General features: G+C 37.1%; 1 protein-coding gene across 1 annotated transcript in view; it reads left to right on the forward strand.

The window, feature by feature from the left end:
• Atr (ATR serine/threonine kinase) overlaps positions 1–17,068 on the forward strand; it is a 95,095-nt gene that overhangs the window by 265 nt on the left and 77,762 nt on the right. The window contains exons 2-13 of the mRNA XM_021207218.2: positions 3,463–3,554; positions 4,743–4,892; positions 6,794–7,671; positions 8,396–8,574; positions 9,314–9,505; positions 11,909–12,099; positions 12,646–12,798; positions 13,031–13,223; positions 13,444–13,700; positions 16,064–16,254; positions 16,336–16,436; positions 16,694–16,865. Of these exons, the coding sequence (XP_021062877.1) occupies positions 3,463–3,554; positions 4,743–4,892; positions 6,794–7,671; positions 8,396–8,574; positions 9,314–9,505; positions 11,909–12,099; positions 12,646–12,798; positions 13,031–13,223; positions 13,444–13,700; positions 16,064–16,254; positions 16,336–16,436; positions 16,694–16,865 (2,749 nt within the window). The remainder of the gene's footprint in view (positions 1–3,462; positions 3,555–4,742; positions 4,893–6,793; positions 7,672–8,395; positions 8,575–9,313; positions 9,506–11,908; positions 12,100–12,645; positions 12,799–13,030; positions 13,224–13,443; positions 13,701–16,063; positions 16,255–16,335; positions 16,437–16,693; positions 16,866–17,068) is intronic.

Genomic DNA, 17,068 nt, shown 5'->3' on the forward strand with positions numbered 1-17,068 from the left:
CTCACAGTGGCAGTTGGCGGGAGCGCGGGGGCGACCCACGTGCCCGGGGCGGCCGCGGGGGGCTCGCCCACGCGAGCTGCTTCCCGCTTGACCTCGAGAAGGGTCTCTTCTGGGCCACCTTACCGCACTCGTTTGCTTCCCGAAAGCCGTCCCCGGGTCCGGGTCCTTGGTCGTTGATGGCGGGATCCATGGGCTGAGGTTTTGTTTGGAGAATCACGGCCCCGCTTCTGAGGGAAGCGCGGCGGTTTCTCCTCCGAGAGAGGCCGAGCTTCGGCCAGCCCGCTACTCTAGTCGGAAGTCCCCGGGACTGGCCACGGGTCCACGGAGTCCCAACGTGCACAGCGTCCCCCAAGCTAAAACACGCGTTGGTTCCCCTCTGCAAATCCGTCTTTGGGGCTCGCCGCCTTCAATCCCAGATTTTGGGTGGCAGAGGCGGGGGAGCCCCTAGGCCAGCCAGGACTAAGCAGTGAGACCTTGCCTCAGGAAAAACAGAGACAAGAGAGGAAAGGGGGTGGGGAGGGAGGAGCAAACCCCTTGTTTCTGTCAACCTCGAGAGTCTAAGGAGAATCGGGTTCCAGTCCGAAGTTAGCGCTTGCCACGCCCCTTCTGCGCTCGTGGGCTTCCCTGTTGACACCGCCGCCATCGAGTTGAGGTCTCAATTAAAGTCGGTTCTCTCCGCTGGAAAGTTTGCACGCAGAGTTAGTGCTGACCTTGAGTCTGTGAGCTCTCTGTTTCCTTTTGGTTTTACACCGCAGCGATGTTCATTTCCTCCTGCTGGCCATACCAAAACCCGAAAACCTAAATTAGAGGATAAATGAAAAGACCACTTTTGTACTGTCTGAACGTTTTTTGTTTTTTGTTTTACTTTCCATGAATGTGGCAAATAGATTTTGTGGGGGCAAAAAAAAAAAATCATTAAAAATTTGAATTTAGTAATTTCTGTCTTTCTAAAAGTCTATGAGTTAAAGTGGTGATTTTGGAAAATGATAATACAAATTTTGTCATCATCACTGAAATTCTGGAAGACAGTGACCAACACCTGAGGTTGTTCTCTGTCTTTAACTCATGTACCATGGCACAAGAATCTATATTCATATGAACATACATGCATGCATATGTACCTCACACGCACATGCAGACTTTTTAAAAATGATTAAAAATTTACGAGTTTAACAGCTATTAATATATTAAAACCTTACATAACTCAACAATAAAAAAAGTTTAATGAAAAAAATGAATAAGGAAATTGAGAAGATTTTTCTCCAGAGAGAATATAAAATGGCTAATAAGTAAAGGAAAAGATGTTTGATATAATTAATAGTAAGGGAGACAGGAATCCAAACCACAAGGAAGTTGATGTAATGACTTGGGAGGCCAAGACAAGAGGCTCACTGAGTTTGAGGACAGCTTGAGCTATCAAGGTATTAAAAGGGGCTCTATATTAGCCGGGCCTGGTGGCGCAGGCCTTTAATCCCAGCACTTGGGAGGCAGAGGCAGGTGGATTTCTGAGTTCAAGGCCAGCCTGGTCTACCAAGTGAGTACCAGGACAGCCAGAGCTATACAGAGAAACCGTGTCTCGAAAAACCAAAAAAAAAAAAAAAAAAGGGGGGGGGGCTCTATAATGAGAGCTTGTCTCAACCTCAAAAACAAAACAAGGAGATTCCATTTCAAACGATTACAATAATTATTGATATGTAAAAGAAATGGTAAGGATATGGGGAAATTGGACCCTGTGGTACATTGTTAGTGTAGAAGTAAAATAGTGTAACTTAACTGTTGTGAAGTGGAACGAAGGTGCTACTAAAGGAGGAGGGTAAATAGAGTTACCCCATAACCTGACAATTCTTTATAATATATACCCAAAAGAATTTATAACAAGGATTTGAACATATATGTTTATACTTTTGCTCATCATAGCATTGATGTTCACAATAGCTCAGTGGTGGAAGCAAATGTTCAACAGATGAGTAGACATAACCCTCCCAAACGTGGCATAAACACGGTATTATTCTGTATGATGAGGAAATACATTCTAACATCTACAACTAAGCCAGTGGGTTTCAACCTGTAGGCCAAGGCCCCTGTGGTAAACCCCTCTTTCCAAAAATATATACATTATGATTCATAACAGTAGCAAAATTATAATTATGAAGTAGTAATGAGAATAATTTTATAGTTGAGTTGCCAAGAATTGAGGAACTGCATTAAAGTTCACATTTTAGGAAGGTTGAGAACCACTGAATTAAAAAAGTCACAAATGGGTAAATATACCATAAATATAAGAAACCTTAAAATAGTCAAGCTCATGGAGATAAAATAGTGGAATGAAAGAGGAGAAATGGTAAATTGCTGTTTGGGAAGGTTCTTTACATGAGTGGTAGTAATGTTGTGCTGAACTTAATTCTATAGAAGTATATACACTTTAAAATCATGAAATGGTAAACTTCATATAATTTGTATTTTGTCAAAATAAAACCAAAGATGTCTTCTAAAATTGATCTGATCCTGTTCACTGTTCCTTTTGTGAAATTTCAACCTTCGTGGCATTTAGAATGAACCTCAGTTTTTCTGTATCTCCTTATGGCTCTTCTAGCTAGCCTAGGTGTCTCTCTGATCTTATTAATCACAATTGCATTTATATCCCAGGCTTCCACTAATCTGAGCTGTGTGATCTTCGGTGATTTAACTTCTAGAGCATCCTCAGATTCAAATTAGGTTTAGTATCTTATCTTGTTTTATAGGGTTTGTGTTAACTCATTATATCCAAATATTATCACGTTCATATGTAACTCGTATAAGATGCTTAATGCAACATTAATTCTTTTGTCCAAGTATGAGTAATCCAATATGTATCTTATATACATCTTAATTTGGAATAACCTTCAAATATTAAATAGTCGCAAGTGGCTAATGGCTACCATTTTGAGCTGCACATTTCTAAAATCTGCAGGTTAGATGTCTGCACTGGCATTTAAGACTTTCCCTGCTTCAAATTAGTAATATCTTTAGATTTTCACTTTTAACGAATATAATACTATCTATGGTAACATTTAAACCAATCATATTTGGTAGGTTCAAGTTTAGAGAACTTTCGTACAAATTGAAAAGTAGGTCCTTTTAAAGATTAAATGCTCTTTGCTGGATTAGTTTGTAGAGACAGAATCTCTCTAAATAGCTTATGCTGGCCTAGAATTACTGGCCTTCTGCCTCAGCTTCCAATTATAGGTATGTGCCACCACGCCTCTAATAAAACATTTTTTACATTAATTTATTTATTGGGAGGGAGGGCCATCCACATCACAGTTCATGTGGAGGCCAGAGGATAGCTCGGTTCTCTCCTCCCACTATATCAGTCCTGGGGATGGAACTAAGGTCAGGCTTGGCAGCATGTGCCTTTACCTGCTAAGCCATCTTGCTGGCTCCCATCGAGCCTCTTTTAACAAGCTTTACTTTGTATTTCAGTGCTACTCCAGAAGAATATAACACTGTTGTACAGAAACCAAGACAAATCCTCTGCCAGTTCATTGACAGAATACTTACAGATGTAAATGTTGGTAAGGGAACTAGTTCTTCCATGAACTTCAATGGTTTTCCATGTAACATTGTACTACCTGTTTTTCCTCTAGGCAGTTTTAGTCAGAGTTAGTTTTTGTTATAGATAGTAATTTTGAGCAAGGTATTACTCAATATTGCTTATTACTTAAAACATAATGTAATTTAGACTTTAAAATCAAGGGTGTGTTTCTATTATTCCATGATTTTCTATGGGCTTCCTAGAATTCTTTAATGTGTTAGCTATAAAACATTTGACTGAGTCCAATCATATGGGCCTTATCAACAACTTGTACCAGTGGTAAAAACATGCAGAAAATGCAAAAAAAAAAAAAAGTAAAATTTGGTATCAACACATTTTGTGATTTATTATAACCATTTCAACTTTGTTATTTTCAGTCCACAAAGTCATAGGTTGGTAAAATGAGAGCAAAGGACTATGAACACTCGTAAGACATGGTTTCCGCTGGTTCTACCTCTGTTTTGACCACTTGCCTTTTCCCTCAGCCAGTTCCTTACCTAGGAATTCCTTTATGATATCTTTCCAGAATTGTTTCATTTTATCCTGAATTACCAAATCGAACTACTATTTTTTAATTTTTTGACTCCTTCACCAGATTATTGTTTTTGTTTTGTTTTATCTTAAGATTTTAGCATGGTACCTGTCATCTTACAGGCCTATAGTACAAATGTTTGAAGAATGAGCTATATTATAGATGAATGATTATGGTTATTAGACATTGAAAAATTAGGTGGTAGGCTGGGAAGATGACTCAGACATTAAACTTGCTGCCTTTAAATTCCCACCATAATCTTAAAAAGCAGCTGCAGCAATGCACACCTGTGATTGCTTCCTGGTCCAGCCAGTCTAGCTAAATTGGTGAAGTGTAGGTTCAGTGAGATCTCTTGTCTCAAAAAATAAGGTAGAGAATGATTGAAGCAGACACCCAACATTGACCTCTGACTGCCCCATTCATGACACACACACACACACACACACACACACACACACACGTACATAGACATATACCATACACATACACATATACATACTAGATAATAGGACTTCTCCATGTATCAGTATAACATGAGTACTCCACTGGACAAAGTTTTGATTATCAAAATCTAGTTTCTTAACAAAAGTTCTATAGTTTGTCATGAGTTTTTAAAAAGAATCTTTTATCTCTTAGTTGCTCTAGAACTTGTAAAGAAAACTGACGCTCAGCCGACCTCTGTGATGTTACTTGATTTTATCCAGCACATCATGAAGTCTTCTCCCCTTATGTTTGTAAATGTGAATGGAAGCCAGGGCCAAAATGAGGCCAAAGACAGTTGTATTGGTAAGTGCTGTTATTTTATGTTAATCCTTAACCAGTTTTATTAGATCCCCTTTGCTGCTTTTCTGAATATCACACTTACATAATTACATGCTCACAGAAGTCATATTTGCTTTTGGGGAAAAGTGGTAGCAGTTTTGTTTTATTTTTAAGGCAGGGTCTCTTGTGTACCTCTGGATGGCATAGAATGCATTTGTAGACTAGGCTAGCCTGGAACTCAGAGGTTTGCCCACCTCCTAAGTGCTGGGATTAAAGATATATGCCAGCATGCCCAGCTTCAGCTAATTTTTTTTTTTTTTGATAGAACATCATCTCAAATTACTACAAAGGTTTTTTTTTCAGACATTCTATTCAAAAATACTTATACTAGGTGTAGTAGCGCATGCATTTAATCCCAGTGCTCAGTAGTAGAGGCAGGAGGATCTTCGAGTTGGAGGCCATCGTGGTCTATAGAGCAAGTTCCAAGTCTGCCATGGCTACACAGAGGAACAACTTTCTTTAAAAACCAAAACAAAACTTAGCTACATTGCCTTTTAAGAAAAATTTGCTTTCTGTATGTTAAAGCTTTTTTCTAGACTTTTACTGTATTGTTACTACCCCATTAATCTGCCTGCTCCTCGCTTTCTGATTCTCTCATAAAGGGATGCAGAACAAATTTTTCCTATATAATGAAATATTTTAAAATTTGTTAATAGTATCTGCTTTGATAATTCAGCCTTCCAAAAGTATTTTCAGGGGGATGGAGAGATGGCTCAGCCGTTAAGAGCACTGACTGCTCTTCCAGAGGTCCTGAGTTCAATTCCTAGCAACCACATGGTGGCTCACAACCATTTGTAATGGGATTCAATGCTCTCTTCTGGTGTGTTTGAAGATAGCTATAATGTACTCATATACATAAAATAAATAATTCTTTTTAAAAAAGTTTTCTGACTCATCCTGGCCACCTAGGACTAGTTTTTTTGTTTTGTTTTGTTTTTGCTGCTTATTATATGTTCTTATTGTTGTTTTGTATTTCTTCTGTCATAAGTTCTTAAATTATACTATAATCACATTTTCAGTCTTTGTTATATTTTCTAAAGTATGGACAACTCATAGTGGGTTATGAAATAACTTTAAAGCTAGTAACATTTAAAACAAACTGAGCTGGGCATGGTGGCACACACCTTTAATCCCAGTACTTGGGAGGCAGAGTCAGGCAGAACACTGAGTTCAAAGCAAGCCCAGTCTACATAATGAGTTCCAGGATAGCCAGAGCTATGTTCAGAGACTCTGCCTTGAATGAATGAATGAATGAATGAATGAATGACATGTGTATATGGATAGGGGATTTCATTTAGCACCTTACATGGAGTAGTTAAGTAATCTTAACACTAAACCATACCTCCCACTCTACATTCAGTAATTTTCATTGAAGGAAGCTGGCTGTTGTGGCTAATAATCCCTAGCACTTGAGAAGTGAGAAAAGAAGGATTGTTAAGAGTTTAAAGTCATCCTTGACCACATAGCAATTTCAAGACCAGTCTGGGCTATATGAGATATTGTCTCAAAAAAGAAAACTATGATTTTTTTTGAAGGGGTAATAAATAAACTACTGTTTGTTGAATATTTGTTATATTTTGAAAACTATACTGATTATCTTACATATGTTATATTACTTGACCATTACAATAGCCAGAAATATAGATATTATATAGCTTCAGAGATGTGAAGTTGACATAACTAGTAGATAGTAAGCTAAAACTGTTTTTAACTCCAAAGTTGATATTCTGAAGTACAGCCTTTCTATCATGTTGGAGATGTAGATAGACTGTTCTCTTAGTAAAGTTTTTACTTTAAAAATCAATCACCAAACATTTAGCAAATTCACACTTATTTATTTAATATATTTTCTGTTTGTTTCAAAGAATTCAGTCATTGGATCATTACAAGACTTTTACGGATTGCAGCAACTCCATCCTGCCACATGCTACACAAGAAAATATGTGAAGTTATCTGCTCGTTACTATTTCTTTTTAAAAGCAAGAATCCTGCTATTTTTGGGGTACTCACAAGAGAATTACTTTATCTTTTTGAAGACTTAATTTACCTCCACAAAAGAAATGCAGTGGGTGAGGTTATGGAATGGCCAGTGGTTGTTAGTCGGTTTTTAAGCCGATTGGATGAACATATGGGATGTTTACAGCCAGCTCCTTTGCAGTTCATGAACATGCAAAATGTAGAACTTATTGAAGTCACTCTATTAATGGTTCTTATTCATATTGTTCCAACCGTGTTTTTTAGACGACAAGAATTGTTACTGTGGCAAATCGGCTGTGCTCTGCTAGAGCACGGTAGTCCCAAAATCAGATCTTTAGCAATTAGCCTTTTAACTGAACTCTTTGAGCTTGGAGGATTACCAGCACAGCCAGCCAGTACTTTTTTCAGCTTATTTTTGGAGTTGCTACAACACCTTGTAGGAATGGATGCTGACCAATTGAAATTGTATGAAGAGCCATTGTCAAAGCTGGTAAAAACACTCTTCCCCTTTGAAGCAGAGGCTTATAGAAATATTGAACCTGTCTACTTAAATGTGCTGCTGGAAAAACTCTGTGTCATGTTTGAAGATCGCGTGCTTATGCGGCTCAAGTCTGATTTGCTGAAGGCTGCTTTGTGTCATTTACTGCAGTATTTCCTTACATTTGTGCCAGCTGGGTATGAATCGGCTTTACAGGTCAGGAAGGTTTATGTGACAAATATTTGTAGAGCTCTTGTAGACGTTCTTGGAGTTCAGACACATGTTGGGGTAAGTAATTATTAAGATTACACATTGTTTTGTTCATTTAAGTGTGTGCATATGTATAGGATATATTAACAAGACAGAACATCTCACAATTATGGCATGTCAAGGGCATGATAATTTTCATAGTTAACATTTTCAGACTTTGTACTTCCAGTCCAGAAAAATTTGTTCATTAAATAGTGAACTATCCTAGTGAAGTAGAATAGATTATTTTAAAGTAGAATTTATAAAATATGTGTTTATAGCAGCATTAATTGAAAGGAGTCTAGTTAAGTGGAAAAATCTTAATCACTTTTATCTGTGAATTTCACTTTAGAATGTGTAATTAGTGACATTAGTTTATAGCATTTTTCCTGTTTGGACTGTGGGGAAAGACAGGCAATAAAACACTCAGATGTGTGGCAACTTGATTCAGTATTTTAAACATTAAACATTTTAGCTTATTTTAGTCTATAAATCTTGTTGGATTTGTAGTATGAAATAGTTAATGATTCCCTTATAAAGATTTCTGCATAACATTTTGAGAAAAAGGGGAGGGTTCATAGTACGTATTTGTTGTAAACCTTTTTAGAGCTGTAGAACCATCCTTAATAGAATGTAAAATAATATTGATGTGGGTATTTGGTTTGTCTTAAAAGACTCATGTAACACCTTATGCATTTTCGGTTTATAAATAATGTAAACAGCTCCTAAGAGGTGGTATTTGAAATTATTTTTGTCTTCTCAGTATTTGTTGGGACCATTTTATGCAGCCTTGAAAATGGAAAGTATGGAAATTATTGAGAGAATTCAATGCCAAGTTCAACAGGAGACTCTCCGTGGTAATAATGATGAGGTGTCACCAAAGAGGCGAAGACTCAGCTCCTCTCTCAGCTCTTACAAAAGGCCATCCAGACAGTCTGAAGAGTATGACCTCATCTGATTTTATTGTAGACAGTTCATAAAATTTTATCTTAAAAAATAAAGTTTCATTAACTATTCTGATTTAAGAACACAAGGAACATCTTTTGCTAGTCATTATATTGTACTCTAGTATGACACTATAGATGTAAATGTAGTTGCTTTGAATGTTTTTGCATGCCTGTTTAATTTGGGTTTTTAATATTTGGAAAGTGTCAACCTGTGTGTCTATTACAAGTTCAAATCTTAATTAATTTCCTATTTTTTGTATGTAGCCAAAGAATTGCCATAGTTCAGCCAAACTGAACATTGTTTTAAATCTACCCCAATGTAGATAAAAAGTTGATAATACATTGCAATTTTTGTTTCATTTTACTTCTATAATTACTGGTGTGTGTGTCTGTCTATATGTCTCTATTGTCTACATGTGTGTATGCATCACAATAAATGTGTAGAGATGAGTGGCAGTGGACTCTCTCTTTTCATCATATGGGTCCACAGTGATCAAACTCGGATTCTCAGGCTTCACAAGTGCCTTTATTTGCTGAGCTGTCTTTCTGACTTTTTTTTTGTTTTAAATATCAGCATTTACTTAAAATTTTGTGCTGGACTTTAAGCCTGGGGCCTATGTATATTAAGTAAACACTATTCCTGAGCTGTACCCCCATTCTATATTTTGCTTGAAACACATTTATATATTAATACCTTCTTTAATACCTTCTACTGTAATTATACTTATTTATAGAATTAATCATGTGGATATGGACAAAAAGAGCATATTATGGAATGTTCTGAAACAGAAAGCTGAATCCCTTCAGATTTCCCTTGAATGTGGTACTCTCAAGACTTCTGTTGCTGAGGCATTAGAAGGAATCACTATTGTATTACAGCTGACCGCTCTCTGCACTGTTCACTGTTCTCATCAAGACATGGATAGGTAAAAAAAATTCAAAGTTTTAAAATTTTTTTATTATGTGTGTATGATGTTTGTAGGTGTATGTTACAGGATATTTGATCACATTGTGAATCCAAGATTGTGTTATTCACTGAGAAAATTCTGTTTCTAGTTGTGGTATGGCCTAGCCCATAGCACAAACCTTTAATCCCTCTGGTTGTAATACAGTCATGCCCTTAATATATACCTTTAATCCCAAACAGTGAAGGTAAAGTTTGTAGAAGGACGCACCCATGTTTAAAAGTGATGTCTAATTGAGTGGCAGCAAAGTGACAAATCTGAGAAAGACTAGACAGAATAGGATATGTCCAACTCTCACCACAAGAGAGGGGGAAGCTGCTTAAGAAAGCAGTACAGAGAGCAAGGGAGGGAGAGGGTGAGGAGGCAGATTGCAGAGAGAACAAGGTAGACAGAGCAGGTGATGACAGAACAAGCCAGGGAGTAAAAAGGAGCCAGAAGATTAGAATAGATTGCCAAAGTTAGTATGAGGCCAAACAGAGCAATTGAGTAAGAAACTGAGAGAAGCCAGATTGAATCAGTGAGCTTGGAGAGGAGTTTGAATCAGGACAGCTCAGTTGAATCAGCCAGCCAGAATTGAGAAAGAAGAAAAAAAAAAAAAATGAGCTTATTCAGCAGTAAGTCTAAGAGGCTGAAAACATTCTAGGCCTTGATAAGATTGTATGGAGGCTACAGGCTTCCAGGACTAGGTCTAGGTTAGCAGACGGAGGTAGTCAGCCTCAGAAGAATAAAAGATACTTTTAGTGCATGCATACCATGGAATGCATGTGGAGCTCAGGACAACTTTCTGGGGTCGGCTCTCTCCTGCTTTTACACGGGTTCCAGAGATGAAAGTCAAGTGACCGAGCTTTCAAGACAAGTATTTTACCACCGAGTCATCGCATTGGCCTGTCTCCTGTAACGGATTTGTATTTACTGTTACTCAGTTGATTTCTGTGACCTTAGGAAGCAAACTTTGTAGTGAAGTAAGACATTTTCTTTTATTTACCTGCTAAAGGGTAGGAACTGTGCAAAATGTTGTTTCTGTCTTACTTAACCTTTGTCAATCCTTGAGGTAAATTCTGTTAAACCTCATTTACCAATGAAATGTTCAAGTACAGAAAAGGTAGATTCTTTTTTTTCTCTTAAGCCTAAATAACTTTTCCCAAGGACAAATGATATGAAGATAGCAGAACATACTTATGTGTAATTCATAAACCCATGGTTCTTTTGACTCTAGTTCTTAAAATAGAGCAGGAATTTAGAATTCAGAAGAGGTAGATTTTCTGTTCAGTACCTTTAATATAAATTTTCTACCAAAAGAAACAAGTGAAGACTTACTTTTCTACCATAATTTAGGACAGATTGTGATGATTCTGTACTTCCTGACCAATTCATATAGACTAACCAATACAGATTATAAAAGAAGAGATTTTAGGAAATTTTATTAATTTAGTTGCCACTAAATTTAGAATGAAAGATAAACTCACAAATAAAAATCTCAATGATTAAGTTTTCTCCAGTAAGATAACTAGTCCCCTTTCAATTAATGTTGCTATAAACACATATTATATAAATTCTACTTTAAAACAATCCATTCTATTTCACTAGGCAGTTTACTACTTAATGAACAAAGATTTCTGGGCTGGAAGTAAAAAGTCTGAAAATGAAATTAAATATGAAAATTATCATGCCTTTGACATGCCATTATTGTGAGATGCTCTCTTTTCTTGTTAGAATAGATTAACAAAGAATAGATTATTAGATGCTTGAACTTTTATGAAGAGTGTTTGCCACATCAGTTAATAATTATACAGGCATGCCTTCTATCATTATTTAAGCATGGTAATTAAACATTCAAGGATCCTAGATCAGTTCCCCACATCACAAGAGTGATTTTTAAGAGGCTGAGACAGGAGACGGGCGTGGTGGCACACGCCTTTAATCCCAGAACTTGGGAGGCAGAGGCAGGCGGATTTCTGAGTTCGAGGCCAGCCTGGTCTACAAAGTAGGTTCCAGGACAGCCAGGACTATACAGAGAAACGCGGTCTTGAAAAATAAAAAAAAAAAAAAAAAAAAAAAAGAGGCTGAGACAGGAGGATTGCCTCTAGATCAGTGTTTCTGCCCTCCCTCCATCCCCTCCTGCCCCCAAATATACACACATACCACACACTAAAATAGAAAAAAGCAGTGACTTAGATCAACATAAAGGCAATACACTTAAGCATAGGTTGTTTTGCATATTGACTTTAAATTGGCTTAAGGTTATAGTAGCTTAGTTCTGTACTTAATTTTCCCTTGGCTTTATTAAAATATTATGTTAGACTATAACAGAATTCTTAAATCTAATGTCTTTTTTTTTTTTTTAAACAAATGTACTCATTGTAGCCATAATGTCAAGGATCATCAACACAAATATAAGAAGAAACCTCCAGTAGTAATAACTTGGATGTCTTTGGATTTTTATACAAAAGTGCTTAAAAGCTGCAGGAGTTTGTTAGAATCTGTTCAGAAACTTGAACTGGAATTAGTCATTGATAGCATGGTGAGAATTTATGATGCTCTGATGTATATACAAGGTGAGTACAAATAAGTGATAGACGTTAGTCACTGTAGATGAAGGCTTTCTGTTTCTGCTTCAAGTTTAAATGCAGAAGTATTGTTAATATTAAGAATATTTTCAAATTTTCTGTTAATTAAGCTTACTGGTAGTTTCTGAGTTTCACATTTACTTGTGTAACATTTTGATTTAGTCAATAGACATTCATTTGAAACATTTAAATGTTTTGGTTTGAGAATCTGAAGAACACTGTGATCCATATAGATGGTATATAGATGCATATGGTTTTAAGGCACATCTGATTTCATTGGCCTCACAGACTTCAGCATGGGCCTGGAAGTATAGCTCAGTGGTAGAATACATGTTAAACGTGTGCAAGGCTTGTCACAGACCACTCCCAGTTAAAACAGAAGATTGTTTCTTGCCCTTTGTTTTATGAATCCTTGTTAATTGAATATTGTTTTAATTTCACATGTTTTGGATATCTATATTCTTATTGGCAAAGTAAAATGATGAATATAATGAAGGAATAGGTTAATTTATGTCCTTTTGTCTATCTCTGTAGTAAAAAGTTCATTTGAGGATCATGTTCTGGAAGAGTTATGTGGAATGCTATCACTTCCATGGATTTATTCCTATTCTGATGATACCTCTTTAAAGATGACCACATTTGCTACTAACCTTCTGCCATTAAGCCAGAGGGTCTGGGATAGTTACTGTAAGTAGTCACAAAATTGTCTGATGTATATAGCTTATTTTGTTGTGTTTAATTGATCTCTGTATAGAATTTATAGTACTTTATCACACATTTTTTTCAATAGTTAAAAGGAGAATACTTAAAAGACTGCAAAAAGGAGTTTGGTATATTAGCAGTATACTTGCCCTATACCTCAAAATAATAAACAAATATTTTTAAAGAAATCTTGTTTCATAAAGTTAATTCTGTTTAGCTCCACAGGCACAGTCACAATGTGTGTTTCTTTTGACACTGTTTCCAAGAAGAATCTTCCTTGAATGGAGAACAGCAGTTTATAATTGGGCCCTGAAGAGTTCCCATGAAGTAATCCGGGCTAGTTGTGTTAAAGGATTTTTTATCTTATTGCATCAGCAGAATTCTTGTAACCAAATTCCCAAGATGCTTGTGTATGTATTGACTTTGATTTGAATATATTGAATTGTATAAATCATTAGTCTGAGTGTCCACGTTATTATTGCAGAATACATACAGCAAATATTGCTTGTAGCTTGAAAATTAAATTTTTCTATTCTAAATTTTTCTCCTTTGTCTCAAATCTAGAAAGACTAATCCAAAATATTTACTGGGAAGATTTAGTACTTTTTCTTTTTTTTTGTTTTTCTCCAGAGAGAGAGTCAAAGATGATTCTGACATGGTCAAGAAAGAATTTGCTTCTGTCCTTGGTCAACTTGTCTGTACTCTTCACGGCATGTTTTATTTGATGAGTTCCTCAGTAGAGCCTTTCTTTGAACATATGGACTTGTTCTGTAAGAACCTGAAAGCCACTTCTCAGCATGAATGTTCATCTTCTCAAGTAAAAGCTTCCATTTGCAAGCCATTCCTTTTCTTGCTGACCAAAAATACTCCTAGTCCAGTAAAACTTGGTGAGTAATTACTTGGGAATTAAAAACACTTTCTAGTGATACTGGAGTATGAGTGTGTTGGAGGGTGGAGATTACACATACACCAGGAAGACCCATATATTTACATAATAACGTAGTTTATTGACAAGCTTTCAGATAGTTGATAAGTGGTTCTATGAACCAAGTTCTATAAAATCAACAGTAAGACTAAGATCACTCTCAGTTGAGAGTTTTTTGAATTAAAGTTAATTTTGAGTCTAGTAGGTAATAATCTACAAAATCTAAAAATGGTATTTTGATAACTTAGATCCTAGAATTTATTTTAAATTGAATCACTTATAACTTTTACTAAGTATAAAGTAATTTTTATTGGATATTTTCTTTATTTATATTTCAAATGTTATCCTCTTTCCCTGTCTGCCCCCTAACCCCAGAAATGCCCATCCCATCCTCCCTCCCCCTGCTTCTATGAGGGTGTTCCTCCACCCACCCATCCACTCCCACCTCCCCGCCCTCAGTTTCCCCTACATTGGGACATCTATCGAGCCTTCATAGGACCAAGGACCTCTCTTCCCATTGATGCCTGACAACTGCTACATATGCAGCTCAATCCATGTGTACTCTTGGTTTGTGGCTTAGTCCCTGGGAGCTCTGGGGGGGGGGGGGGGGTCTGGTTGGTTGATATTGTTTGCAGTCCCTTTCAACTCCTTTGGTCCTTTCTCTAATTCCTCTGTTGGGGACCCTGTGCTCAGTCCAATGGTTGGTTGAGAGCATCTGTCTCTGTAGTTGTAAGGCTCTGGCAAGGCCTCTCAGGAGACAGCCATATCAGGCTCCTTTCAGCATGCACTTCTTGACATCTGCAATAGTCTCTGGTTTTAGCAACTGTATATGGGATGAATCCCCAGGTGGAACAGTTTCAGGATGGCCTTTTCTTCAGTCTCTGCTTTACGCTTTATCTCCATATTTGCTCCTGTGAGTATTTTGTTCTCCTTTTAAGAAGGATTGAAGCACCCACACTTTAGTCTTCCTTCTTCTTGAGCATCTTGTGGTCTGTGAATTGTATCTTGGTTATTTGGAACTTTTGGGCTAATATCCACTTATCAGTGAGTACATACCATGTGTGTTCTTTTGTGATTGGATTACCTCATTCAGGATGATATTTTCTAGTTCTATCCACTTGCCTAAGAATTTCATGAATATATCATTTTTAGTAGCTGAGTAGTACTCCATTGTGTAAATGTACCACATTTTCTGTATCCATTCCTCTGTTGAAGGACATCTGCGTTCTTTCCAGCTCCTGGCTATTATAAATAGGGCTGCTATGAGCATAGTGGAGCATGTGTCCTTATTACATGTTGGAGCATCTTCTGGGTATATGCCCAGGAGTGGTATGGCTAGGTCCTCAGGTAGTACTAAGTCCAATTTTCTGAGGAACCATCAAACTGATTTCCAGAGTTGTTATACCAGCTTGCAGTCCCACCAGCAATGGAGGAGTGTTCCTCTTTCTCCACATCTTGCTAGCATCTGCTGTCACCTGAGTTTTTGATCTTAGCCATTCTGACTGTTGTGAGGTGGANTCTCAGAGTTGTTTTGATTTGCATTTCCCTGATGACTAAGGATGTTGAACATTTCTTTAGGTGCTTCTTGGCCATTCGATATTCCTCAGTTGAAAATTCTTTGTTTAGCTCTGTACCCCATTTTTTAATAGGGTTATTTGATTTTCTGGAGTCTAACTTCTTCACTTGATCTTAGCCAAAAGACCAAGAAGCGATAGTCTCACGTCTTGAATTATTTATATATATTGGATATTAGCCCTCTAGGATGTAGGATTGGCAAACATCCTTTCCCAATCTGTTGGTTGCCTTTTTGTCCTAACCTTTGCCTTAAGAAAGCCTTGTAATTTTATGAGGTCCCATTTGTCTATTGCTGATCTTAGAACATAAGCCATTGGTGTTCTGTTCAGGAATTTTCCCCCTGTGCCCTGTGTTCAAGGCTCTTCCTCGCTTTTTCAACTATGAAGTAATTTAAACTGGTAAGTTTGCCATCTGTCCTGGCATATGCCCTTTTCATTCCAGCATTCAGGAGGCAGAGGCAGGTGGATCTTCATGTTCAAGGCCAACTGGTCTACAAACAGAATTCCAGGCCAGCCAGCCAGGTTTCTACAGTGAGACCTGTCTCGAAATAAACAAACAAACAACCACAGAGCTGAACAAATAAATGAATAAGTTCTATTTTAATTTCCTTAAATTATATGTACCATGTATATCTAAATATTGATATATAAGACAACAAGGAGTGTTTGCTGTGTTTTATTTGCTGACAGTGTTTTTAAGTACAACTTGGTTATATGATGTGTCAAATTAGAAAATACTATCTCGCTTTAGCTTTCATAGACAATCTACATCATCTTTGTAAGCATCTTGATTTTCAAGAAGATGAAACGGAGGTAAAAGCAGTTCTTGGGACTTTATTAAATTTGATGGAAGATCCAGACAAGGATGTTAGAATTGCTTTTAGTGGAAATATCAAGTATATATTGGAATCCTTGAACTCTGAAGATGGATTCGTAAAAGAGGTTAGAAATCTTAAATTAAAACATATGATTTTTATAAACCTAGGTCTAGAACTGTTCTGACCATGAGCTTTGCTTTCCTAGCTTTTTGTCTTAAGAATGAAGGAAGCATATACACATGCCCAAATATCAAGGAATAATGAGCTAAAGGATACTTTGATTCTTACAACAGGCGATATTGGAAGGTATGTTTAACAGTATTTGAATTGAAACTTGCTTATTTTTGTCACTGTCTTATTTGCCTGATATTACAGATGTGAGGGCTGGAAATGGAATCCAGTGGCAGAATACATGCCTACTGTGCACTGAAGAAGAGAGAGAGAGAGAGAGAGAGAGAAGAATAAATTGTGATATAAGATGTATATTATGGGAAAATATGATTTCCATATATCTGTGTGTCTGCATTAGTTTCTGAGACACTGACTCATGTTTTTATTTTCAGGGCAGCAAAAGGAGATTTGATACCTTTTGCACTCTTGCATTTACTGCATTGCTTGTTGTCTAAGTCTGCATCCGTCTCTGGAGCGGCATACACAGAGATTCGAGCACTAGTTGCAGCTAAAAGTGTTAAACTGCAGAATTTTTTCAGTCAATATAAGAAACCGATCTGTCAGGTGAGAGCCAGCTTTCAGCCTTTCAATAGAAAATAGCAACATTTTACAGGGGTTAAAAAAGAAGTTGAAGCCGGGCGTGGTGGCGCACGCCTTTAATCCCAGCACACAGGAGGCAGAGGCAGGCGGATTTCTGAGTTCAAGGCCAGCCTGGTCTACAAAGTGAGTTCCAGGACAGCCAGGGCTATACAGAGAAACCCTGTCTC

Source organism: Mus pahari, chromosome 10 (genome assembly GCF_900095145.1).
Source record: "Mus pahari chromosome 10, PAHARI_EIJ_v1.1, whole genome shotgun sequence".
Taxonomy (NCBI): Eukaryota; Metazoa; Chordata; class Mammalia; order Rodentia; family Muridae; genus Mus; species Mus pahari.